Below are 27,247 nucleotides of genomic sequence, written 5' to 3' on the forward strand. Positions count from 1 at the left end.
GTCAGCTTGCTCTGTTTTGCTTTTCTTGTAAAGCTGTGTGGTCCAGGGACTAGTGGGATGTAAGAGACCAATCAAAAACCTGTGGGGGCGCACATGGGAACCCGTATAGCAGAAGTGAAAACATTTAGCCTTATTTCCTACAGCTTTCTCTGGTCCTTTATCTTGATGATGCTCACAGGCTGCCATTCCTGCTTTATGGATGAGGACACTGAGGTTCATGGAGGTGACTAAAAAAGTGGTGGTGGGCAGACCTGTGATCTTTCCACTGATTTGTTTTTTTAGGGCTATAACAGTGTTGATAGCACATGTCTTAATTTAGTGTGGGCACTTGAAGGGTCCTTGCTTTGGAGGTTTGGTGAAGGTGTGGAGGCTCCAGAGAGCTCAGAGGAGGGAGAGTGAAGTGAGGAGGTAGGGGCTTTGGGTACTACAGAGTCATTCATTCCTATAGCAGATGTGTGCCAGGCATTGTGCTAGACCCAGCATGTAGCGGTGTCCCCCAGGAGCCTACAGTTCACAGGTTGTGGAAGGAAGGAGGGAGTGTGGACTGAGAGCCAGAAGTTCAGGCTAGCTCCAAGGCTTCTGACTCTGTCAGCTGGACAGCAGATGGTGGATCCTGGGCCCCTTAGAGGAATAGGAAATGGGTGGATGGGCTGCATAGTAGTCAGAGGTGGTGGGTTCAGTTTCCTTCTGAGACTTGCATGACGCAGAGATGTGTACAAGGGCATCTGAACCGTTCTTGGTGGTCATTAGTAGGAGAAGGCATGGTCCTCCGGAGCCTTGCATTACTCTGCACAGGTGCAAAAAGCGGTGTCTCTCTTGCCTTCTGCTTCCCTGGCCATGAATGGATCTCCTGTGTCCATCTTGTTCCTGTCCCTTCTTGGCCTTTGCTATCACTCACTCACTCCTGATTTGTTTCCTTGTCCCAGGTTTCCCATGCTCCCTCCCCTCGCCCTCAACATGATCCACCTGGATAAACATGCTGGCCCCATTTCCCCTCCTGCACCTCTTAGGTGCCAGCTGTCTTCATTCTCCTTGTCTGTTTTGCCAGCATCTCTAGCTACATTTGTCCGAAATAAAACGCTAAATAGTCTGCCTCTTCCCTTCCCCTGAAACCTCTCCACCTTTACTTTCTGTTAAGGGAACTTTTTGTCCTCCTTGCCACTCCCTTCCCTTCATTCCACCCGTCCTGACTTTTGATTGTCAGTGCTCTTTCTCCTACTCTGTGTTTTTGGCTATCTCCTGCTCTTTCTCATTCCTCTGCCACACCCAGATTCAGGTCCCAGTGTCTTCTCTTTCTGTTCTGGCGACTAAGTGTCTTCCTGTCTTCACTCCTCCCTCTGTCCTTTCTCCCCCATTGCTTGATGAGGATTTCAGAAATACCGTTCTGACCACGTCAGTTCCCTGCTCCCAAACAAAACAAAAACCAGCTTTAGTAGCTTTGCCTTCAGCAGTATTTCCCAACATAAGTTTAAGTGGCATGCAATTGAATGTTGTTATTTTTAATAGTTCTTTATCTTAAAAATGCCAAGGTACTTTGGCAATTCCTCAAAGAATTACACATCTAGTTAACATTGAATACAGCAATTGCAGTATATATATACCCAGAATTGCTGAAAACACAATATCCACACAAAAACAGATAAAAAAAAACTGGAAATAACCCAATGTCCATCAACTAAAGAATGGATGAACAAAATGTGATATATCCATGCAATGGAAAATTATTCTGTCATTAAAAGAAATATGGAGTACTGATACATAATGCTACATGGATGAAACTTTAAAAGATGATTCCAGAGGCTTGGAATGTAACTCAGCAGAGTGTTTGCCTGGCATGTGTGAGGCCTTGAGTTCAATCATTAACACCAATAACAAAAACCAAATAACAAAACATGATACTAAGTGAAAGAAGCTGCACACAGAAGACCATATATTATTTAATTCCATTTATATAAATGAAATATCCAGAATAGGCAAATCCATAGTTTCAGAAAGTAGACTTGTAGTTGCCAGGGAATCTGGGAGTGGGCAGTGGCTAGTGCCTGCTAAAGCACATGGATTTCTATTGGGGATGATGAAAGTGTTCTGGAATTAGTAATAATAATCCCAGCGACTTGGGAGGCTGAGGCAGAAGGATAGCAAGTTTGAGCCAATCTGAGCAATTCAGTGAGACCCTGTCTCAAAAAAATAAAAAAAGGGCTGGGAGTAGAGTTCAGTGGTAAAGTGCCCCTGTGTTCATTCCCCAGTACCACAAGGAGAATTAAAAAATGAAAAAGTCATGATGCTTGCATAACATTGTGGATATACTAAAGAGAGGGGAGAGTGTGGAGGGAGAAAGAGAGGGAAAACACTGAATTGTGCACATCTTTATTGAATTTTATGCGGGGTTATGTCTCAATAAAAACAAAAGATACCTCCTAATATCATAGTAGTGATACCTGATGTCAGATGTTGTCATTCAAATGAGTATTTAAATTTAAAAGCATATTAACTTAAAAATATTCAGCAGACAGTGGTATGGCTTGTAGTAATGATTCACTGACAATGATTCCCAAGAGTGTAGGGCATGCAGTAAATGCTTTGTTAATGGTAGCTGTTTAATTCTTTGGAGGAGAAGGCAAGAATCTTTTTTTGTGTGTGTGTGAATTTTTTAGTCATAGTTGGACACAATACCTTTATTTCACTTATTTATTTTTATGTGGTGCTGAGGATTGAATCTAGGGTCTCGCACATGCCAGGTGAGTGCTCTACTGCTGAGCCCCAGCCCAGCCCAGAAGGCAAGAATCTTGAAGGTGAATAACCAGAGTTGGCAAGTCTACATTTCTTAGCATCTCTGGTGAGGAGGCCCTGGCCATGCAACCTTGGCCTATATCTTGGTGTGTCTGTCCCATTCTGCTTTCTCTGTGTCACTCCCTGAGGGCTTCTGCTGTGCCTCCTCTTTTATTCTTCTCATTCGTCCATAGTATTGCCACAGGTGCACTTGATGGCCCCATGTCTATCCAGGTCTTCTCATGAGCTGCCTGGAGCACCCAGTTTGGTGTCTCTTTTTGTTGTCCTTTGAGGGGTTGCTGTTCCCTACCCAAATTTGGAGTTCACATCTTGTGCTTCTGTAAATACCCTGAGCCTGCTGATGTTGCCTTCTTAACACACTTCTTTGAGTGTGTGTAAAGTCATATCTGGTATCATCTTAACTATTGATACATCTTTGTGATGACAAAACAATGTTATAAACTAGGACAGCAAAGATAATTTGAAGATAGGATGCAGGGGCTGAGGCTGTGGTAGTGGTGGAGCGCTTGCCTACCATGGGTAAGGCACTGAGTTCCATCCTCAGCACCATGTTAAAAAATAAAAAGCAAAAAACCCCCAAATAAACAAAAAATAAAGGTTAAAAATCTATTTTAAAAAGATGCAGTGCAGAGCCTTGTGGAGTGATGTAATCCCCCCAGTGACTAGGGTGTAGCTCAGTGGTAGAGCACTTTTGGGCTCAATTCCTAACACCAGAAGAAAAAGATAACAGTATACAGAGCATTTTGTCCTCTGTGAATGAGCAGTTCTCCTCTTAGGAACATACTCCTAGAAAACCTTGTTACAGGTATCCCAGGAGACACACCTGTATATTACAGAGGTATTTGTGATTGCAAAAATCTGTAGGTAACAGAGATGTCATCTATAGGAGCAGGAGAGGCACATCATTAAATAGTAACACAGTCATATTCTACAGCATGAAAGTGGATGAGCTGCAGCTTCTATATGGAGCAATAGGGAAGAAACACAGAAAGTGGCGGAAGACCATATGATGTTTAGGTTTATAATGTTTGTGATCGAGTTATTCTTTTCTTTCTTTGGTACTGGGGATTGAGCCCAGGGGTGCCTACATCCCTGGCCCTTTTTGTTTTGACACAGGGTCTTGCTAAGTTACTTAAGGCCTCAGTTGCCGAGGCTGACTTTGAACTCGTGATAGTCCTGCCTCAGCCTCCCGAGTTGCTGGAATTACAGGAGTGTGCCACCACCCCCAGCTTTTTTTTTTTCCTTAAAAGCAAAGGACTAACTGGGCATGGTTGCGCATGCCTCTAGTTCCGGCTATTCAGGAGCCATATTGGGCAACATAGCTAGACTCCCACCTCAAAATAATAAAAATAATAAGTAAATAGCAAGAGTGAAAACCTAGAACTCAGACTGTTTGCTCTCTGCCCTGCAGAGGAGGTGAGGAGAGAAGGGGGCCCATGTGAATGCTGGTGGGTATTCTAGATCTTGAGGGGTTGTGGGCTCTTTTCATTTGTGCTTCATATGTGGCTTGCACATATTCTCTCTCTTTTTTTCAGTGTTGGGGATTAAGTACTCCCACTGAGCTACATCTCCAGCCCCACCACCTCTCTTTAAAAAATTTTTTTTTTTTGAGAGAGAGAGAGAGAGAGAGAGAGAGAGAGAGAGAGAGAGAGAAAGGATTTTAATATTTATTTTTTAGTTTTCAGCGGGCACAACATCTTTGTTTGTATGTGGTGCTGAGGATCGAACCCAGGCCGCACGCATGCCAGGCGAGCGCACTACTGCTTGAGCCACATCCCCAGCCCCTCTTTTAAAAATTTTGAGACAGGGTTTTGATCTCCTGCTCCAGCCTCCTGAGAAGCTGGGATTATAGGCGTGTGACATTGTGCCTGGCTACACATATGCTCTTAAATTACCCAATAGTACCTAGTAAAACATTTAAGCAAACAGAAGAGCAACAAGAAAACATTAGGGCTGACTCCTGCCTTTTCTGGGGCCAACTCTGACGTTTAAGACTTAGGAAGGAACATTTCCTCCCAATGTAGCCAGTCAGTGTTGCAGAGTAAATAAAACACTGGGAATGTCTCCAGCAGCAGAGGAATGAGGGAAGTAATATTTTTATCCTGTACCAAAAAAGGAAGTTTACCTTGTAGCATAAAAAGGACCATTTTTTTTTCTTTTTTTCTTTTTATTCTGAGTGACAAGAACCGTTTCAAAGGAGCAATGCAGAATTCTTAGGTCACTAAATTTGATGTGACTGATCTAGTAGAAGATATTTTTATAGCCAAAGGGACATAATTTATTGAAGAATGGAAGCTTAGAGAAATACATTTTCAAGAACCATTTTGGACTACATATAGCCTCTGTATGGTGGTGTCTCAAACTCTTCCTAACTGAGACCACAGTATTGCCAGTCTATAGACCTTACGTATTTTGAGGGAGAGCCTTCTTCGAAGAATGTCACAGCCCTTTCACCTTTGCAGCTGCCCTGGAAGGAGCTGGGAATGCCAGGTTCTGATCCTGGTCTGGCACTAATCAGCCCTGGGCCTTGTTGTCTGTACATGGTGAGTTCTGAGGCCCAGCCCACTGCAGGAGGTTTGCTTCTGTTTTCTGGACTTGGTGAGCTAGCTGGGGAAAGAATCTCCTGTGGCTTGTTGAACAGACCAGGGAAACTTTATGCTTCCCTGGCGTCTTCTGGCTCCAAACATCTAGATAAGAGGAGCTTTTTCAGGCTTGAAGATTTAGCAAGGAAAAATTTGTTGTTTTTGTGACTTGTTTTTTTCTTTTTTTGGGTACTGGGCATTGAATCCTGGGGCACAGGGTCTCACTAACGTGCTGAGACTGGCCTCAATCTTCTGATCTCCTGACTTAGCTGCTTGAATTGCTGGGATTACAGATGTGCTCCATTCTATCTGGCTCTTACAGTTTTCATTGCCAGATTTATTTAAAGCCAGAAAGAATAAGAATAGGATTTGGACTGGGGATATTGTTCAGTGGTAGCCTGTTTTCCTAGTATATGCCCTGGATTCAATTTCCAGTACTGGAAACAAACAAACAAAAACTAAAAAAGAAAAAAGAATAAGGGTTAAGAGGGTGAGACCAAAAGCCACAGAGGTGGGATCAGATCCTGGTCTACTATTTGCTAGCAGTGCAGCCTTGGACCAGTTGCTTAACCTTTCTGTTAATTTCCTTTTCTGTAAAATGCAGATAAGAATAACTTCCTGTAGAATTGTTATGAAGAGCCAAAGAGTAAACACCTGTGAAGTGCATAGTAAGGGTTTAGTTAGAATTTGCTTGCTGCTGCTTTTTTTTCCTTTTTTTTGTACTATGTATTGAACCCAGGATGCTTTACCACTGAGCCATATCCCCAGCCCTTTTTTTATGCTTTATCTTGAGGCAGGTCTCTCTATGTTGCTGAGGCTGGCTTAGAACTCATGATCCTCCTGTTTTAGCCTTCCAAGCCGCTAGGATTATAGGTGTGTGCTGCCACAGCCAGAGAATTTGCTATTTCTACTTGGAGAACCCCTTCTATTTTCTAGTACTCTTCTAGTTCTGATCTCTTACTAATATCAGAGAGCTAGCACAGCTGAGACTTTGGGAATGCCAGCTGCAGAGAAGACCAGGCAGGACCACTAAGGGTGGTTAGCAGGTTGCGTGCATGTCTGGAAGGAGAGACTCACATGGTAAATCTACTCACATGGTAAATCAGGCCAGTTCCACCTTGCTTCTTGTCAGGGAGAAGCCTCTGTGGGCTTCAAGTCCTGCCAAATTGGCCTCAGGGACCTGCTGAGAAGCATCCCTATAGACATATGTACCTGGACAGGCCAGGGAAGAGGAAGCAGATATTTGGATGCCTATCATTTGTCAGTCCCACAGCAGCTGGCACAGCAGCTGATGTTCATTGCTTCTGCTTTCCAGATGTAGAGATAGAAGCTCAGAAGAGTGTATCCTTTAGCCTCAGGCCACACAGCTGGAAAGGCAGGATGCTGATCCCTGTAGTGGGAGGAAAGACTACCCATTTGAGCCCTTGGATGCTGTCCAGGCCAGCTGGTGTTGCTTCCGAGTGCAGGCTGGGAAGGGCAGTGGGTGGCTGCTCCTTGGTGCCCCAACCTTGTTGGGAGCAGGCTTCAACAGCTGTTCATTTTGTAGTCAGCACTTATTAAGTACCAGGTGTGACCATGCCTGTTTCCTGGTGGTGTATTACTGGGCAGGCATTATAGCAGCTATTTTCTTACTTGAGAGAGAGAGAGACCAAAGGAAAGCAGAACTAGGAGAATAGCATCAAGGTGTACCTGAGTGGGTGGGATAATGCATTTTTTTTTTAATCTTTGGCTACTGTATCATAGCTGCTTATTGAGCACTTACTGTGTGCCAGATGCTGTTCTAGGCATTGGAGAGACAGTGGTAAAGAGGCAGGTAGGGCTCTGCCCTCATGAAGGCCGGTAGAGCCAGAGTGACATGAATAGATAAATAAGCACATAAGCAAGAAAATGTCAGATAGAGGAGGGGCTCTGCTGAAAATGTGAACTGGTGAATTGACTGCCTCTGAGGAGGCAGTGTTTAAGCTGACATCTGAGTGACAAGGAGCCAGGCTGTGACAGTCACAGGAAGGACAAGGACTGGCAGAAGAAAAAGGAGGTATGGTAGAACTCAAGACAGAAACCTGTCTGGCAGGCAGGTTTTGGAGTGACAGCAGCATATTGTTCCAATAATAAGAAAAGTGACGAGAGCAGGGTGCAGTGGCACATACCCTGTGATCCCAGCAATTTGAGAGGCAGAGGCAGGAGAATCACAAGTCTGATACCAGCCTCAACAATTTAGCAAGGCCCTAAGCAACTTAGCAAGATCATGTTTCAAAATAAAAAGGGCTTGGGATGTGGTTCAGTGGTAAAGCACCCCTGGGTTTAATCCTCAGTACCAAAAAAAAAAAAAAAAAAAAAGTAAAGTGACTGGAAAAGAGAGTATAGCACACAGGTGGCACAGAAGGAGTTAACTTTCAGGACTGGCCCTTCCTCAGGGAACTCCAGGGGCCCAAAGTTAGGATGGTTTGGCTCATTTGAGCATATCTGAGATGAGCCTATACTTTTGATCTCTGAGGTTGTGGCTCATCCCTCCAGCCCCAGTGATGGTGAGATGAGTTGGGAACCAAGGTCAGCTTGTGAGACTCGTGGACATTAGCCATCATTACCAGAAGTCTGAGGAAGTAGCTCCCTTTGCTGACTGCAGAAATCTACCTGGCTCCTTCTGGCTTCTTCTCCACAGCTGCTGTGGGGAATCCAAGCCCCTCCCAGAAGTACTGGTTGCAGGGTAGAGGTGAGCTGACCATTCACTTTTCTTGAGCTGTGGTCTTGTGTGCACAGGGTGAAAACACCTGCTCCTTGGCAGATTCCTTCTTGGCTCGAATCCTGTGCTCCCTCTGAGAAGAGTGAAGTCACAGTGGTGTTGGAAACCCAGAGACAGTGGACGCCTGGCTGAGGGCCCTGTGGCTCACCCCTGTGTACTTCCACATTCTCTGGCTTCTGGAGATGGTGACAGCCCAGCACTTAACTCCACCACAACCACTAGCCAGGTCTAAATTAAGCACAAAATCATGGGAACTTGAAAATTTCCCATGCAGCTTGTCAATTTTTTTCAAACATCTCAGGCTGGAAAGTTGTACTGCCTAGCAATGGTAATCCATAGCATGGCCTGCTTTGGGGAGGGGACCCAGTCTCTGGGTGTGTGTGTCCCCATTGTCTTTCATCAGTGATGTTTCCAGTGGCAGAGTCACTGTGTGTTAAAAATGGAAATCTCTTTGGGGGTCCCATGCTGCTTTCCTGGGAGAGGAGAGGAATTCTGAGGGCTGCTCTTCACACTTCCAAAGCCCAAAGGGAAACCCTCCTTTGCCTTCCCATGGAGCCCCATAGGCCTACAGAAACATCTGTCTGATTGGCTTGTGGCCTGAGTTTTAGTCCCTTAGACTGTGACCTGTGGCTGAGCTCCCCATGACACCATGGAGATGGCAGGGAACAGGGCCACTGGTCAGAACCATGGCTTTTGGAACTGAAAGGTTTGGGAAGAACATCTGGTTTACCTCTGTCATTTTAGAAGCAAGGACCCTGGTCACTGGCTTCCTTGATGCTGCAGAGCAGTTACAGCATCGCATCTTGGTTCGCATGTTTCCCTGTTTCTCCTAAATTTGGTCTCTTTGTACCACTGCACATCATTTGCTTTTTTGCATGATTTATTCTCCCCTCCCAGTGCTGGGGAGAACAAGGTGTCCTTCATGCTAGACAAGCACTCTGCCAGTAAGCTTCACCCCTAGCACCTTTTTCATGATTTTAAAAGAATACTGTCCTTGATTTGGTCATTTGCAAAACTATTGAATAAGGGTGAAGGGTGGAAGGGAGGAGAGGAATATTAAAAGTTTGCTTGTTTTCCTTGAACGTCTGCTTTAGGTGTCCCCTTTGTGCAGTTGTCAGGGTGTTTGATTCTCGACTCAGGAGGTTGCAGCTCATCATGCCCCATTCCCTGGGTCAGCAGCAACAACCAGAACCAGGTCTCTTGACCCTGCCCTTGCTTTACACAGTGTTTAAAAATAACCACATTTCGCAGGGTCCGGTGGTACATGCCTTTAACCGCAGTAGCTTGGGAGGCTGAGACAGGAGGATCGTGAGTTCAAAGCCATCCTCAGCAATGTCAAGGCGCTAAGCAACTCAGTGAGACCCTGTCTCTAAATAAAATACAAAATAGGGCTAGGGATGTGGCTCAGTAGTTGAGTGCCCCGAGTTCAGGCCTTAGTACCAAAACAAACAAACAAACAAAAAACCCTCCAGAAAAACAAAAAAACCCAAAAAACCCCCACATTTCACCACTAATATAATCTGTATTCATGGGTGGCCCTTCCCAGAGACAAAAGAGTTGGTAAAGAACAGTGAAATTCCTTGGCATGTTTCTTGGCACTTGATTGCTGCTTTTAGGAAAAGTAAAGTCACTTAAAGTTTCAGGAGGCCATATGATATATACTTGAGCTCTCTTGTGCTTGGTGGAATGACTGATGGATCTTGGGAGAAGCTGCCCAGGTGACTTCTTGTTAGAAGGCCTCCTACTTACCTGAAAGGTGATGTTGATTAGCATGGGGCTTGGCTGTCCCTACACAGTCAGTCCTTTACATCTCCACCTTGATATAGGTGGACTTATACTCCTTAGGATCTTTCTCTTACTTGGACAAAGGCTCTGGGGCAAGAGAAATGAGTGTGGGCAGTTTAACTTTACCTGGCCTACCATATAGAAGGCAAAGTCAAAAGTTTGTTTTCCCTCAAAAATTTTTAAATGTATGAATGCAAAGGTTTTTTTTTCCAATTAGTTATATATGACAGTAGAATGCATTTTTGACATATCATACAAAAATGCAGTATAACTTCTTATTCTTCTGGTTGCTCATGATGTAGAATCACACTGGTTATGTAGTCATATATGTATATAGATTGATAAAGTCTGATTCATTCTACTATCCTTCCTTCTCCACACCCCCTTCCCTCCCTTCTCTTTATTGCCCTCTACCTAATCCATTTCCTACCTAATATTATTCCCTAGCACACATACCCCCTTATTGTGAATTGACATCTGCATATCAGAGAAAATATTTGGCCTTTGGTTTTTTAGGATTGACTTATTTCACTTAGCAGCAAATGCCATCATTTCATTCTTCTTTAAGGCTAAGTAATATTCCATTTTGTATATATGTCACATTTTTTTTCTTCATTCATCTGTTGAAGGGCACCTAGGTTGCTTCCATAGTTTAGCTATTGTGAGTTGAGCTGCCATAAATATTGATGTTGTTGTGTCACTATAGTGTGCTGGTTTTAAGTCCTTTGGGTATAAACCAAGGAGTGGGATAGCTGGGGCAAATGGTATGGTTCCATTCCAATTTTCAGATACTAATATAAAGTTTGGTTTTGGTTTCTCTAAATCAACAGGAAGCCACTGGAATGGAGATGCTCAGGTTCCATTAGTGAAGAAGGTGTTGCATTTGGGCTGAAGCTCATTGTTCTTCCTGGTGAGGGAAATAAAGGAATTTCTCCCTGCTTCTACATAAGCCACAGTTCTTAGGCTTTAAGTTAATGCTAACGTGGCTGAAGCAGAACCATAATAGTCCTTTCTCTTTAGGCTGAAATGATTACTGTTGAAAAGAATATGGTACTGTCCATATTGTCCTGACTGGGCTGTTGTCTTCTGGAGGGTCTGTCATGTGAGCTGCTGTCTCAGCTACCCCTGACTGGGCCTCCTTGTAAAGGGCCTTGTACCCTTTTCCCCAGGAGGAAGATGGAAGTGTTTGCTTTCTCATAGATGGCACATAAAGGGAAACAGAGCCAGTTAATCAAGGATTGCAGAGTGTCACCCACATTTCCGGTTCCTGTGCATCACACCTCGGACCCCTGGCCCCGCTTCAGTATGCCTAAAATCATCCGGGGAGCTTGTTAAGAATGCAGCGTCCTCTTGGTTCTACCTCTTTTCTATTTCTGGATTTTCAAACAGTCTCCTAGGGGGTTCTGATAAATATGGGCTGTGGACTATATAGGTGTGACACTGGGGAAACATGGACATGTCCGTTCTCAAGCTCACTCTGTCATCTGCTTTTAGAAGGATGAAATATGTGTGAAGTCATAGGAGCTGCCATCTGATGTGGGATGTTCAGTCAATCCACTCAATCATATGTATTGATTGGAACTGATTTGCTACAGTCACTGTTGAGTCCTGTGACTGTTAGGTTTAGGAGAGGGTATTGAGGGACAGATGTTGCTATTCTTCACAGCAGGGCTTTATCCTTGATAAAGTAACTGAAAAGTAACTGCCCATAATTTTCTTAGGAAGCACAGGTGAAGTCACCATGTTTTGACAGTGTCCTACCTGGGTGACTCAGAACCAAGAAGCATCTGTCCCTCATGATCAGGAGTACCAGATTTGAAAGGAATTTCCCTATTCAACTCTACATGTCCTTGGAGCACATTTTTATAGACTTCTTGCCTCCAGGGGCATATCAGCCTTGGGTTGTTATTCCCCTATTAGTTGTTTAATTCAGTTACTTTATGGTTCCCATCATACATTGCTCTCATGAAAAAGTAGATGATCCCAGACTTTGGGGATGCTTCATCACTGGGGAGTGCTGAGAATCCCTGGGAATACACAGCCCTCTATGTCAGTCTGCGGCGGGGGAGCCTGGCATTGTCTTTACACTTCTGCTTGAGGCCCACTGGGAGCTGAAGGAACAACTATGCTCTCTTTGGCTGTTGCTGGCTTTCCTCCTCTTGTCCTCTCAAGCACTTGTTGCATAGGACATGCAGTTGCAAGTGACAAAAACCCCACTGAAAGTTACAAATGACTTCTCAGTTACATGAGAAGGGAGGAATGGCTTCAGATATAGATGAACCTAGAGGTACAAATGATGCGATGTCTTTCACCCTTTCTTTCACCCACTTCTTGCTTTCTCCTGTACTTATTTCAGTTTTAGGTAACCTCTGACCCTGGCCTTGTGGTGGCTTCTAGCAGCTTAGCAACCTCCTGGCTTCCCATTTGTCTCAGGTCCCATCCAGAGAGGGTTCCAGGTGGCCTAATTTGGATTGTCAATATACTACCAGGCTGGGGGACTTTGGTGCTTTAATTGACCAGAGCCTCCTTCTGGCCAATCCCTGAGAATGACTGAGGCACCCTTTCCAAGACAATTGGAGATGGTTGTTACACAGGTAAAACCAGTAGATTCCATTTCCAGGCTGAAAATTAAATATTTGGCTTAGAAGAAGGTTTTTAGTTCTGGAGACAAAATGTAGAGAAATGAGTGTTTCTTTCCATACCGAAAATATTGTGGCTTTTGATGGTGGAGTCCTTAAAACTCTCAAGGACTTCCAAAAAGGCTAACAAATCATTCTTTTTGTTTGTTTGTGGTGCTAGGAATTAAATGCAGGGCCACCCAAAACACCAGGCAAACACTCTGCCAGTGATCTTTACCACCAGCTCTGGGCCAGATTCTAACTTATCTCCCCCTGCAACATCCCCAGGCCAGCTAGGATGTTCAGTTTCTTTGCTTTTGGTTGGAATTTTATTGACTCACAGTGATTAAGAGTGGCTATCTCAGCCTGGTATGGTGGCACACACCTGTAATCCCAGCTACTTGGAAGTCATAGGCAGGAGGATCACAAGTTTGAGGCTAGCCTGGGCAACTTAATGAGGCCTTGTCTCAAAATAAAAAAATAAACAGGACTGGGAATATAGTGCAGTATTAGAGTGCCCCTGAATTCAGTCCTTGGTACCATAAATAAATGTATGTATGTATAACAGAATTGTACAAATTCACACAATGACTTTGTCCTTTTACTTGTCAGTATGTAATTTGTAAAAAGTCCTCCCACCTTTTAGTGGGGGAGTTCTCTTTGATGTGAATTTTTAACAAAGTTTATTTTTCTCTCATTTTCACAACTCCTCCTTGTCCCTCTGTCTTCCCCATATCTGGCCTGGAGTCCTGAAGATGTGGTTCACATTTGTGAACTGGTCATAATTCCTAGGTTTAAACCAAGTAAGGAGCCCAGGAGATAACAAATTCCTGTTCTAGTGGCTTTTGCATGTGCTCAGCAGGCTGGAAATGGAAGAACTGGCAAACTGGGAAGGAAAGTTTGGAAAGTAGAGCAAGCAAACTATTGAGAAGAGAGAACAAAACCCAAAACTCAGGTTTTGGAATAATAGGATATGTCCTTGGGAGGTAGAGGAACACGTGTTGGAGGGTGGGAGCTTGCTTTTGGGAAGGTGTCTTGGCAGATATTTGCTGAAGAAGAACCACTAAGTATTTACAATCCAGTCCTGGGGTTGAAGAGGAGAAGTTTGAAATGGGAAAATTAGAGTCTGGGGTGTACATGGCTCAGTTTGCTGAAGTCATGGAGGTTCAGGTGTTCTGTGCCTGTGGTCATTGCCAAGGTCCTGCAGCTTGGCTTAGGTCACCCTAAGTTGGAATTGCAAGTTTCAGTTTGCAGCATCTTGCTTGGATAAAGGTGCATAGCCCTGTTGACCTGGAAACACGGTCCCTGAGGCACCTCTGGTGTCTTTTCAATTAGTGGGCATTTCTTATCCCCAGATCTCTCCCTTCTTGGCATCTGCTAATTCTGAAGGCTGCTCTTTCTATAAGCTTTAAGAAGATAGCAGAAAGTTATGTCAATTATATGGTCTTTATTTTTCAGACTGCAGTGCATATTTTATTAGCTTTTTCCTTAGGAAGCTTGAATATTTCAGAGACCATCAACAGGTGTCTGTGCAATTTGAGCCTGTTAAAGAAAGACCCCCACCTTGGTCAACAGACCTGACATCTGAATTGTTCAACTTTCCTTCCCTGGTCAGTGTCAAAGAAACAGAGGCACTCTGGCTCTTGCTCACAGGAGTCACTGTCTTTTCTTTGTCACAGGCTTACTAGGCCCAGTGGAAGCCCTGATGGGGCTTCACAGTTTACCCCAGTGTGCCAGAGGATGCTGGGCCCAGCTGTTAGACTTCTGCCACGTGGCACTCTGTAAGATGGTGGGACTAGAGGAGGTAGCAGAACCCAGGGTATGTTTCTCCCTTGGGGAAGTATTCTTTTTTCCTAAGATATTCTCAACCATTCAAGGTCTTTTACCAACATTATTTGCTCTAGTGCTTAATTGAATTATGGAGAGAGGTGTTGAGGCCTCTGCAAGGGAGAATCCCAGCTTGGCCCACTTCTCTTGGAGTGGAGGCAGTCATCCTGTCCAGCTGAGAAGTGTTAGGGTCCCTTGCATATAGTAGGGCCCCTATAAGTGCCTATGAACATTACTACTGATTTTGACACATAGCTATCACCCCTCCCCCCACCCCTTTTGTTTGATACTGGGGACTGAACCTAGGGGCAGGGACATTTTACCACTGAACTACATTCCCAGTCCTTTTAATTTTTATTTTGAGACAGGATCTTGTTAAGTTGCTGAGGCTGGCTTCAAATTAGCCATCCTCCTGCCTCAGCCTCTCCAGTTGCTGGAATTACAGGTATGTGTTACCATACTCATCAACACAATATGTACTCTGTAAGCTGGGAGATACTCACTATAAATCAGAGTGTTCTTTTTCCCTTTGTCAGACCTGTCCCATTTCTGTCAGCAGTATATGTTGCCCTATGAATGAAAAGCCTACTTAAAGTAAATAGGCAGGTCACTATGAAAAAAATATTTTTATCTCTGGTCCTCTGATAGGCTTTGGAGGATTCACAAGAGCTGGCCAAGTGGGCAGAGAGGCAGAACATGCCTGCCTTCAACCAAAGCCAGTTCTGTGGCCATAGACAGAGGCAGAGACAGAGTCAGAGACAGAATCCTGAGCGTGCTTGAGGTCAGGAGATGGTGGATGAAACTTTGTGAGCTGTCCCTTTCTTGTGTGGTGATATCAAAAGTGGCTATTATATTTCCTGTGCCATCCTTTTGTTTACTTGTTTATTTTGATAGGTTCATTGCCCATCTGAGCTTTAGATGAGGAAACTGAGACTGTCTTTGTTTCTCTAGTAGAAATAGCACAGCAGCATGGTGGAGAGGAAAGGCCATTTCAAAAGGAGGTGGCAGGTCCTGGACTACACAGGGGATATATCTAGAGAAGGATGCTGGCCCAGCTGGGTGACTTTTTCTGCCAGACAGTTGACAGTGATTTTCTTTTTCTCTTTTTTTTTGTTATAGAAACAGATTATTTATGAGACAGTAGTTTTCACAAGCTTGATAAGCAAGACAGAGATCCTGGCCTGAAGGAACCCAAATGGCCAAGCAAGTGGTAGTGACGGTTGGAGCCTCTCACTTTCTGTCTAGTCTCCAGCGGTTCTGCTTAATCTGTGGCCATCTCTGATGTCTTCTGGGCCTTAGAATCCTCATTTTATAGATGAGGAACCTTTATTCTCTGCAGGATTATGGCCTTCTTGAGGATAAGGACACTTTCTAATCTCTAATATTATTTATTCAACAGTGTTATTTCGTGTTGGGCACAGTGCTTGCTAGGTGCTGGGTACTCACTGTGAAAGAGGCAGATGGGGGTCACCAAACTTGAGGACCAGAGCCTTGTGTCGGAGATGTGGACCCCGCTTTAACTCCGTAAGTGTTTCTCATCTGGAGGAAGAGGGGATGGATGTGTTTGGAGTTCATGAATGCATATCTCTGGGCCTCAGTTTTCTCCTCTATTGAGTTGAGGGGGTTGGGCTCCAACTAAGAAGTTTTAAGGCTCTGTTAGCTGGGTCAGATGCCTAGGGTCTTGAAAGTGGCGGAGGGAAATTTGGTTGTCATCCTTGCTCTAGAAGACCAGAGAGAACTCTCATTAGTTCTCGAGCAGGGAATGTCAGAAAAGAAGGCTCTTGAGGAGATTCCCCTAGGTAGAAAGAAGGCCAGGGGACCAAGGCCAAATGTCCAGCAGTTTTAGAGATACAAACGAGCATTTTGGATTAAGATAGCCCTAAATTGAGAGGCTACATATAATTTTAAAACTATCAGGATTGAGCTTGGGGTATAACTCAGTGGTAGAGTGTGAGGCCCTGTATTAAAGCCCCAGTGTAAAATATAAAATAAATATATCAGGACCAATTTCCCTAGCATCCTGATTCTTTCACAGTACCCAGCAGTGAAAGTAGAACCCACCAAATAGCCATTTTAGTGGAAGACTTTCTTGGAAATGGAACAATAGTTACAATGTTTACTTGAGTTTAGATTTTACTTATTATTAGCTGACATTATCAATTTTACTTATTATTACTGGCACTATTGATTTTATCTTAGTTTTGAAAGCAAAATGGACTCTCACATCATAAGGAGGCAAGAATATGTTGACTATACACACAGCCTGCCCATTCTTACCTAATACCTGCAGTTTACAAAAGTGTCTGAGCAAGGATCTCCCACCGTCACAGGGTGCTCATATCAGCAACCAGATCACCGTCACAGGGTGCTTTTTCTGTCTCTCTAGGTCATGGCTTCCAGCTTCTTGGACCTGAGGCTCCAGAGAAGGAAATGACTGTTCCGGGCTCTTGCTCCAGCTCAGTTACGGAAACTGGACCTTCATAGGGTGTGGACTTACAGAGAGAACAGGAAAGTTTCTCTTTGAAGGGCTTTAAATTTGTAACAAAGAAAATAAAAATGACGACTTCATCTATCAGACGGCAGATGAAAAACATTGTGAACAATTACTCAGAGGCTGAAATCAAAGTCCGGGAAGCCACCTCCAATGACCCATGGGGACCATCCAGCTCTCTGATGACCGAGATTGCTGACCTGACTTATAACGTGGTTGCCTTCTCGGAGATCATGAGTATGGTGTGGAAACGGCTCAATGACCATGGCAAGAACTGGAGGCACGTGTATAAGGCGCTGACCCTGCTGGACTACCTCATTAAGACAGGCTCTGAGCGTGTGGCCCAGCAGTGCCGTGAGAACATCTTTGCCATCCAGACCTTGAAGGACTTCCAGTATATTGACCGGGACGGCAAGGACCAGGGCATCAATGTGCGTGAAAAGTCTAAGCAGCTGGTGGCCCTTCTCAAGGATGATGAGCGACTGAAGGCTGAGAGGGCCCAGGCTCTCAAAACCAAAGAGCGCATGGCCCAGGTGGCCACTGGCATGGGCAGCAACCAGATCACCTTTGGCCGCGGCTCCAGCCAGCCCAATCTCTCCACCAGCTACTCAGAGCAGGAGTATGGCAAGGCTGGGGGGTCACCGGCCTCCTATCATGGCTGTGAGTAATCTAAGCCCTTCCTACCCTGACTCAAATGGGCACCTTATATAGATGCAGTACCCAGGGCAGCAGGTAGCCTGAGTTGCCCGGGGCTGAGGATGTGGCAGCCACTCTAGGACTTGATTCTATCCTCAGTTCTCAGCTTTTGCATACTAGACTACAGTGCCCTAGTCTGGGTTGAGTTGTGCTCACACAAGGGCTTTCAGTCCCTTGGCTGCTCTGTGGGTTTCATTCTGTGCATCTGGGCAGGGTGGCTCCTGTGGCTTCCTGGGTTCTCAGGAGAAGGTGGTCACCAAGGCAGGTCTCATTAGCTTTTTCTTCTGAGAAGGTTTGCCAGCATAGGAATTGCCTACCACTAGTCAAGTAATGGGGAGCTGATTAATAACTAGGAGGAAATGAATGCTCTTTTTTGGTAATCTTGTTTCCTTAGTCTGGTATTAAATTTTTTTTTCTGTTGACTGAACTGTAGGTCTCTTGAGTGGCTCAGTGTATTCTACTTCAGCATCACAGAGCATGGAAATTAGGTGTTTCTGTTTCGGGTAGAGAGGGAAAATTGTGAAAAAACCTCTACAGGTTGTTAGTGTGAGCAAAGCCTCTTTTCCAAACATGCAAAAGGAGTGCTCTGTGATTTGGTTGTGTGGTTGGCTCTGCACTGGATAGGGCTGGTCTTTTTTCTGGTTTTGCATGTCAGTTCACTTTGGGTCTTTGTCCTGTGTTTGGAAGTGATTTCAGGGAGCAGAAGTAGAATTTAAGGCCTGTTAGAAGCTAATGTCCAGAACCACGTTTGGCATCCTGGCCAAGGTCTTAGGAATAGTGCCCCTTCTCCACCCTCTCAGTGCTCTGTGGCCATGGTGCGAACCCCACATTGAGATAGTTGGCATTGGTGGCTTTTATATAAGGATAGGGAGGTATAGAGCTGGGGGAATGCAGAAATTGTATTTTCTGACTACAAAAACAAAAATGCAGATTTTCATGCCCATGCTTTCTGGAGTTAGTAACACTATATCAGCATAACAGTAAACATTTTTTTTTGAAGAGTTATTTGTAGTTTGGCAAGCCGGTCAACTCTTGCTTAGTCAGTGGTTCTGTCATCAGACCACTTGCCAACATTTCCTGCTTTTGCAGGTTTCAATTTGACTTTGTCCGTTACCACAGCATTTTGAGAAATGTGTCAAATGAGAAATTTGCATGTCAAAGTCAGATTTTTCTGCCTCTAGGAATTCTAAGTTATTATCAAACTTGGAGCAGTTAGAGTTTTCTTGTCCCATTTTTAGTTATTGTCATTTTCTCTTGGTTTAAACTATTCTGTTTAAGCAATGGTTGTAACCTTCATGAAACCACTAGAAAATAAATGGTTTATAATCTGCAGAGGTTTCCTTTCGGGTTAAATTTGCACATATATACAAAAATAAATAAATAAAATGAAAGTCCTTTGGCTTCTTCTGTCAAAAGAGGTTGTGGTTGAGATACATGACCGAGGGGCAATGGCCCTCTTCTTTTCTGTGCCTCTCACAGCCAGTATTCTTAAGAAGCGAAAGGATACAAAGCACAGAGCTGAAACAGTGTCACGTTTAATGAACAGTTTGTGGAACATTCCAGGGGCAGGGGTGAGATGGCGCCATAGGAGCCTGGTCATTTGATTGGGCCTTTCCTTAAACTAAACCCTGGGTCTTCAACCACAGGCCCTACCAAACTAATGTTCCAGGTCTAAATTTTTCCTGTTTCCTCAAACCTTGAGCTTCAGCTACATATTTAGGGTTAGAATGTGGTCAGTGGGCTCTTCACAGCTTCTGAGCAGAGGGGACCACTGTGTGGTGATTGGGACCCTGGATGGTCTTGTCTTACACCCCCTGCAGGGCTGCTGCGCATCCTCTAATGGTGTGTCTCTCTCTGTGTGTATGTGTGTGTGTCCCTGCCCAACAGCGCCTGAGGCCTCGCTGTGCCCCCAGCACCGCACAGGGGCCCCGCTGGGTCAGAGTGAGGAGCTGCAGCCACTGAGCCAGCGCCACCCTTTCCTGCCGCACCTGGGGCTGGCCTCCCGCCCAAATGGCGACTGGTCCCAGCCCTGCCTCACTTGTGACCGCGCAGCCCGAGGTGGGACGGCGGTTTGCTTTTCTCCTTCCTAGAAATGCCGGGCGGCTTGCTGGGGGGTGCTTGTTGATCCAGTACAGCCAACTCTCTCCTGACTCCTGTCCTGCCTGTCTCCTCAGGAGCTCATGCTCCACCTCATCTGCTCACATGTCACTCACTTAGGAGGGGTAGGCATGGGGTGATGGCTCCTGTTCTTCCTGCGCCCCACACTCTGACAAACTGGATGGCCACTAGTAGTGGTGGATCAAACCACTTGGTTTATTGATGTGGAAATGTATGATTTAAACCTCACAATGCTGAGCAAATACCAGATCCTCACTTGATGGTATTGGAAGCATCTTTAATGTGCTAAAAGATGCCTTGCTAAGCATCCAGTGGGCTTGTTTTTGTTTCCCAGTGAACTGTTGTCATTCCTGAAATCCCCATTATCATGGTAAACAGAGAGTTAGCTGTACTGTCAATTCTAGGTCAAGGTATTTGAAGATACTGAATTCAATGGGTAACTAAAAATGGGGCTTCTCTTTTGATTAATTAATAATGTATCCTGGTCAGAGCTCACCCTGTTGTGGGTCAAACTGGAAAGAGATTTGCATTGTTATCCACAAGAAAATGCTCTGTCTGAGCTCCCTTTACTCCCACCGGGGGTTCCCACTTGGAAAAAAAAAATTATCTCTTCTACTTAGTAGAGGGTACCGATAGCAAGCCTTTATGCACCTTCCCTGATAAGGTGGCCATGCTTTATTTAGCCCTGGAGATAGTTACTGTTCCTTCATGCCTCATTAATGCAATAGCTTGTTTGATTTGGATTGTGTGATCACTATATTTAATTCTGGAATGTTTTCCTTCATGCCCCTGGCTTCCCCTAACAGTTTATATAGGAGTTTGGCTTTGCCATGATTTTGGCTTCTCTTAAAATGATGTTAGACAATGTAAGGAGGACTAGGTTTGTACCATCAAGAATGTCAGGATCAAAGCTTGTTTTGAAGAGTTACCCAAAGGCCCATGGGTTATAGGTCCATTTCTTCCTTATTGATTAAGGGACTGTTCTGGCAGATTCCTGCAGAACTCCATGGAGCTCCTCTGATTTTCTATGTTCTACCCATTCAATAATCAATAAGGTCTGTTTTGAGCCCTGATGATTAGTTTTTGGTTCAGCTGCCCTCTGGCTTTCCCCTTGTTCAGCTGGCTTTCTTGGGACATTTGCATACTAAGATCAGGCCTTCTGCCTGTGTGGTTCCCTGTGTTTGGATAGTCACCCCCCAAATCTGGTGAATTGCTCAAGGTATATAGTCCATGGGATTTCACCTCTTCTTCATCTCTGGTATGAATTAAAGATAAAAATGAGTATGTTTTTCTTTTTCATGTACCAGATGAATTTTGGGCAAAAAATGTTACGTGGAATTGCATTCCATCCTTAACTGTTTGGTTCTGTCCACATCTCTCACCTACCTTGTCACGGGTGGGGGATGGGGCCTTGTCCCATGTTTCTTTTCTGTTCTCTTTTGGAGCCTCCTAAAGTATTGAGAGTAAGGTAGGTGCTTAAGATATGTGTACTTATGAATTTCCTTGGAGCACATCCACTTGAAGTCTAGCAGTGGAGAAGTCAGAGTAATACAAGCTATTCAGAAAAAGGTCTTATGAAAAACAGGGGCTTTGACTCTGGAGAGGGATTTGTGAGGGGTATAGGAGCAGAGGAGGCAGATTGCTGAGAAGCCCACCTTGTACTACAGCCACAGCTGGAAGGCCTCTCAAGCCTTGGATTGTTACCCTAATGGACGGTGATGTGATGGTGTTTGAGGACAGCTTTCTTTAGCCAGATCTCATTTCATCCTCCCTGTCCTTCACTGCCCTCACCCATTTGTAGATCTGACCTTGGAAATCTCTCAAATTCTGTCCCTCAATCTCATTCCTTGGCCTCAGTCCAGTGTAGCCTTCTAAGTGGTTTCCTTGCCCCTCTCCCCCCTAATCCATCCCTCATTTTTATAAATGATGCTCTGAGCTTGTATGGTTGTGCATGCCTATAAAGCCAGGAGCTTGGGAGGCTGAGACAAGAGGATTGAAAGTTTGAGGCCAATCTCAGCAACTTAATGAGACCCTGTCTCAAAAAAGGAAAAAGAAAAAAAGGACTGGGGATGAAACTCAGTGTAAAATGCTCTAAGTTTAGTCCCCAGTACCAAAAATAAGCAAACAAGCAAACAAATAAATAAATACTATTCTGGCCCTGGGGCCAGATGCCCTTTTACATGCTAGGTTCCCTGCAGGATCATCTCTAAGCTTTTGCTGTGGCAGACAAAGCCTTCCCTGGTAAACTGCGGTCATTGTCCTTCAGCTCTGCCCATTCAACTCCTCAAGTCTGTGCAGGTCCTTGTCTTCCCACAGAAGCACCTCAGACCTCGGGTTTACTTGAACACAAGGCTTTGTGTTCTGTCTTTCTGCTGGCCAACCCTGCACTCTGGCCCCAACATTCTTCCATTGCAATGTTTATTGCATTTCCATTCTGCCAGGCACCATGTGCCAAGCACAGAGCAGAGCCCCCAGCTCCTTATGGCACTTACATGGTAATGGAAAAGAAAACACAACATAAATAAATTAAATAGCCTATTACATGATGATGCATGCTTGGAAAATAGCAAAAGCAAACAAACACACACACACCCCAAACAAACAAAACAGCAGTAAAAAAACTCTGGGAATGTTTTAAAGTTTTTGTGGGGAGCAGGGAAGATAGTTTGCAGTATGCACAAGCATCAAAGGAGGAGGAGTTAGCTTTGTGGAAGAACATTGGGGAAGAGGGGCAGCAGTGCAAAAGCCTTGAGGCAGAAGTGTACTCAGGGTATTTGAAGAACAAGAAGGTAGCCAGGGAGACAAGCTGAGTAAGGGAGAGTGGTGGATTGGGTCAGGATAGAGCCCCGGGCCTCAGGCCTGCAGGGAGTACAGTAGGGTGGGACCTCTCCAACTAAACCACTGCAGTGCTTACCAAGTGATTACACTGGTAGGAAACATTCCTTAAATTCTCAGTCCATTTCAGCTGTAGGATTTTGTGTTATTATTTGTATATTGTAGCAATGTCAAGTGGCTATAAAATTGCTAAATACTTTCACTGGACTTTCCTTATCACAGACCACATAGTCCAGCTTGGTGGACTGATATGGGGCCTTTAAGAGTCTACTACATCAGGAGCCAGGGGAGGGCTTTGAAACTCAGGGAGGCTTGGTCTGAATTGAGTGACAAGGTTTAGGAGTGTCCCTCTAGCTGGGTATGTGGCAGGGCAACTGTAGGAGATTGGTAAGGAGGTCACTGGCCTCATCCATGTGGGAGATGATGGTGCCTATAGTCCAGTGGATGGCAGAAGTCTGGGAAGTGTTCAGGTCTTGGGTATATTATAAAGAATATCCAAGAGGACTTGCTGGAGGCCTGGACTGTCATGAAGGGAAAATGAATTGGGGGCAGCTCTGAGACCCTTGGACAGAGTATCTGGGAGTAAAGATGGCTGTGGTTGTGGCAGGTTTTTTTGTGGGGGAGGGGAGCCAGCATAGGGAGAAATATGCTGAAGTGTCTTCTTCTTCTTTTTTTTAAAAGAATTTATTTTAGTTGTAGATGGGCACAATACCTTTATTTTATTTATTTATATTTTATATGGTGCTGAGGATTGAACCAGTGCCTCACACATGCTAGGCAAGCACTTTACCACTGAGCCACAACCCCAGTCCCTTGAAGTATCTTCTTAACATGCAAGAGGAGATGGTAGGAGGCTTAGAGTTTGGTAGAAAATTCTGGGATGGAGATGCAGGTAGGGAGTTATTGGTACTTGAATGGTGTTTCTGGTCTTCAGCTCTTTGGCCACTTCTGGCACTCATGTTTACTTGAAGGCTTAGGGTACACTGGCCTCAGCTTGCCTATGTTGGCTGCCCCTCACACATGATTCTGGTATGCAGTTGGTGCTCAGGATGTGTGCAGAGGAGGCTACTCAGGCCTAGAGAGTTGAAGGGATTTGTCCAAGATCACAGAGACGACATCTGGCTTGAACTGGAGCCTGGCTGTGAACAATACACCTGTTCCCCACCCATGGTTCTGGCTACCCTCTCATGTTCTGTAGGACTTGCCATAGCACTCAGCAGGCCATGAAGAAGTTGTGGAAGTTCTTGTTGTAGTAGGAACCTACCTTGAAGACGGTAGAGCTGAATGGAGGAATCTTTCCTGTGAGTCAAGATGAAGGTTTGGGGGGGAAAAAAGATCTCTGCTGTTTCTGATTAAGAATGCTGTCAGGTCAGAGATCGCTTCCTCCTCCTGCCTGTCTTGGCTTCTGCTAAAAACTGGTAGAATGAAGCAGAGCCCAGCTTGGTAATTGCACCCCCTTTGGCTGGGTTCCCTGAGTCATCCTCTGGAGCCAAGAGCCACAGTTGTCCTGATGCATCAGGAACTAGCCTAATGCTTTGGAGTTTTTGGTGGGAGTTTTAACCTCCAGCATTCCTGTTCTTTAAAAGGGTAAAGAAAAGATAAAGGCCGGGTGTGGTGGTACTTGGTTTATAATCTCAGTGACTCCAGAGGCTGAGTCATGGGTGTCACAAGTTGGAGACCTCAGCAACTTGGAAAGGACTTAAGCAACTTAGCAAGAAGCAAAATAAAAAGGACTAGCTGGTCATGGTGCCACATGCCTGTAATCCCAGAGGCTTGGGAGCCTGAGGCAAGAGGATCTCAAGTTCAAAGCCAGCCTCAGCAACTTGGAGGCGCTAAGCAACCCTGAGACTCTGTCTCTAGATAAAAAAATATATATATATAAAATAGGGCTGGAGATGTGGCTCAGTGGTTGAGTGTCCCCTGAGTTCAGTCTCCAGCCACCCCCCTTCCCAAAAACCACAAACAAATAGGACTGAGGATGTAGCTCAGTGGTAAAGCACCTCTGGATTTGTACCAGGTACCAAAAAAAAAAAAAAAAAAAAAGAAAGAAAGAAAGAAAGAAAAAGAAATCCTTATTGTCCTAGAGTGAACCAGAACAGCTTGAAATCCTACAATCAAAGTGATGATAGTGGGCTTTGCCCTATGTGGGAATTGCCACCTGTTTCTTGTCATCTGGAAATTGTGTGACAGCCCCTTCTGTCTGGGGTGATGCTTTTGGCACTCTAGCTGGTGCATTCAGCCAGCTTTGTGTTTCTGGTGTTGTAGGGAAATGTCAGGGAATCTTTCAGACCCTCGGGCTCCTCATGCCAAGGCTGCACCCCTCACACCTCTCGGCAGTACTTACCAAGTGATTACTGGAGAATATGGTCATTTAATGTATTTGCCCTGCTTCACTTCAGAAAGGATTTGAGTTGGCTTATAAAACACATTCAGTGCCATAGGATTAAATACATACCAGAATAAAGTGGGACAAAAGATAAAAAATATATATATATAAAATAGGGCTGGGGATGTGGCTCAGTGGTCGAACGCCCCCTGAGTTCAGTCTCCAGCCACCTCCCTCCCGCAAAATAAACAGATAGGACTGAGGATGTAGCTCAGTGGTAAAGCACCTCTGGATTTGTTCCCTGTACAAAAAAAAAAAAGAAAGAAAGAAAGAAAAAGAAATCCTTATTGTCCTAGAGTGAATCAGAACAGCCTGAAACAAGGTGAGAAAATAAAACAGCTAGAGTCATACACAGTTGTTAGAGATGGATCCAAATTTGACTTTGAACTTCTTAGCCACAAACACCAAAGAGGACATATTCTCTGTGGTTTCTGGACAAGTGTTCAGGGTCTAGATGGAGGTGTAGGAGGGCAGGTGCTTACTGTGCAGGTGGGAGGGGCAGGGTCTGAGCACCTCAGAACAGCATGCATAGCGGCTGTGATGGGTATTTTCCTCTGGTTGCCCCAAATCTGCTGCCCTTGCATCCAGACCTGAGCCTGGAGTCTTGCAGTCTGTGTCTTACTCTTTAGTGGCTTGATAGGTATGCCAAGGGGATTTCCACATCTTTCTGGGAGTGGAAGGGTGGCATGGCCATTGTGTTTCTTCCATGGTGAACAGCTGTTCTTAAACCCCATAGGAAGTAGAAGTATCTTTGGAGAATCTGAAGGCTTCTTGTACAGTGTTTCATGTGTGTGTATGGCAAGTCTCTAGGGGCAGCAGGTCCTCTGACATCCTGGTATCCACCTATTGGTGAAACTCTGGGAGTAGAGCTGGAGCTTGTTCACATACAAGAGTGCTCAGTAAGTAGGTATATGAGAAAGGAAGTCTTATATAGGCCTGTTGTTGAAAAACCTGAGGATATGGGAAAGAAAGCATAGTAATTGTTAGAAAAACCCAGCCAGCATATCCCTCAGAAGTGCTCCTGAGATAGATCTTGGAAGGAGTCTGGGCCAGTCCAGGGATCGTAAGAGTGTGGGGGGAGGAGAGAGGAAGGGTGGATAGCGAAGCTCCAAGGTAAGGGCTGAGGGTAGAGAGGAACATGAAACTGAGAAGCAGTAGGTGGTACTAGCCAGGAAGAGGGACAGCTGCCAGTGGGAAAGGTACCTAGACTTCAGGGTCCTTTGGGAATGGACCAGAAATTTGGTGGGAATTGAGACTCATTTGACATTCATTTTGTTGGAATAAATGTGCTGGGAGTCCTGCGTCTTCTAGAGCAGGTAGTCCTGGGGTAGAGGCAGAGGCAGGGGCAGGGCATCGTTGTGCTATAAAGATTTGATCTCTTCAAGTGGAAAATGGAATCACAGAGGATGCTGGTCAGTAACATGTGTATGCCCTTGAGGTAATGGTTTTATTGATACATCTATCCATACATCAGATACAAAATGCTCATTTTTCCACAAGGGCTTGGGCCTTAAGTGGGATTTGAATGTGTGATGTTGTGAGTTGCTGAGTCATCATTTCCTGAGAGCCAGAAGGCCCATGGATCACCTTTGCCTGGGCCTCTCTTTTCCCTCAGGAAGAGTCTATTCACACCCTTCCTTAAGGAGGTAGAGAGAGCAGGTGTGGTTAATGCAGAAACTCAGATGAAATCACTTCCATAACCACTCAGTCTAAGTGATAAAATCCAGAATTTCACCTGGGGTTTTGGAGAATACCAGTTCCCTTTCCTTTCATTACGTTTAAAAAATTTTTTTCTACAAAATAGGGAGATGTAATATATATCTGTTAAAATTTCAGGATTGTGGTCTATCTCATGTAATGCTTTTATTTCTTGTTTTTATAATTTTTTAAGAGCTGGAGTACAATTTAAACTGCTTCTGAATCTGGACCTAGAGTTTATGGTGCTCTCTAATGGTTAGAGGATGGCATTATTTTCAGTTAAAACATGGCCATCAAAATTGCACATTGGGTATTATTAATAATATGATTGACATTGACTTGTTCCATGGAAAATTGAAATCATTGCTATAATATTCATCTATGTTTCTTCTAAGCATTCTTTGTAGTATAGGTAACAAACCATTGTTAATAAACTGCATAAATATGGTAGGGAATAAGGAAGTATTTTTAGCCAGTGGACAACATGGTCACACAGCCCTGACTGCCATGGACTTGGCAGGATAGCAGTTTTGCTAGTAGTAAATTTAAAAAAAAATTTTTTTAGATGTAGATGGACACAATAACTTTATTTATTTTTATGTAGTACTGAGGATCGAACCCAGTGCCTCATAGCACAAGTCTTGCGCTCTACCACTGAGCCACAACCCCAGCCCCAGCTAG

At 44.6% G+C, this 27,247-nt stretch overlaps 1 protein-coding gene across 7 annotated transcripts in view; it reads left to right on the top strand.

The window, feature by feature from the left end:
- Epn2 (epsin 2) overlaps positions 1 to 27,247 on the top strand; it is an 87,454-nt gene that overhangs the window by 21,359 nt on the left and 38,848 nt on the right. For 5 of the 7 annotated variants that reach the window (XM_078042984.1, XM_078042983.1, XM_078042981.1 and 2 more), the window contains 3 exons: positions 15,742 to 15,866; positions 16,729 to 17,493; positions 19,417 to 19,587. In XM_078042984.1, the coding sequence (XP_077899110.1) occupies positions 16,899 to 17,493; positions 19,417 to 19,587 (766 nt within the window). In that variant the 5' untranslated portion in view covers positions 15,742 to 15,866; positions 16,729 to 16,898. The remainder of the gene's footprint in view (positions 1 to 15,741; positions 15,867 to 16,728; positions 17,494 to 19,416; positions 19,588 to 27,247) is intronic. The other 2 variants (XM_078042980.1, XM_078042982.1) reach the window with 2 other exon arrangements.

The sequence above is a fragment of the Ictidomys tridecemlineatus genome, chromosome 3, assembly GCF_052094955.1.
Source record: "Ictidomys tridecemlineatus isolate mIctTri1 chromosome 3, mIctTri1.hap1, whole genome shotgun sequence".
In the NCBI taxonomy this organism is placed as follows: Eukaryota; Metazoa; Chordata; class Mammalia; order Rodentia; family Sciuridae; genus Ictidomys; species Ictidomys tridecemlineatus.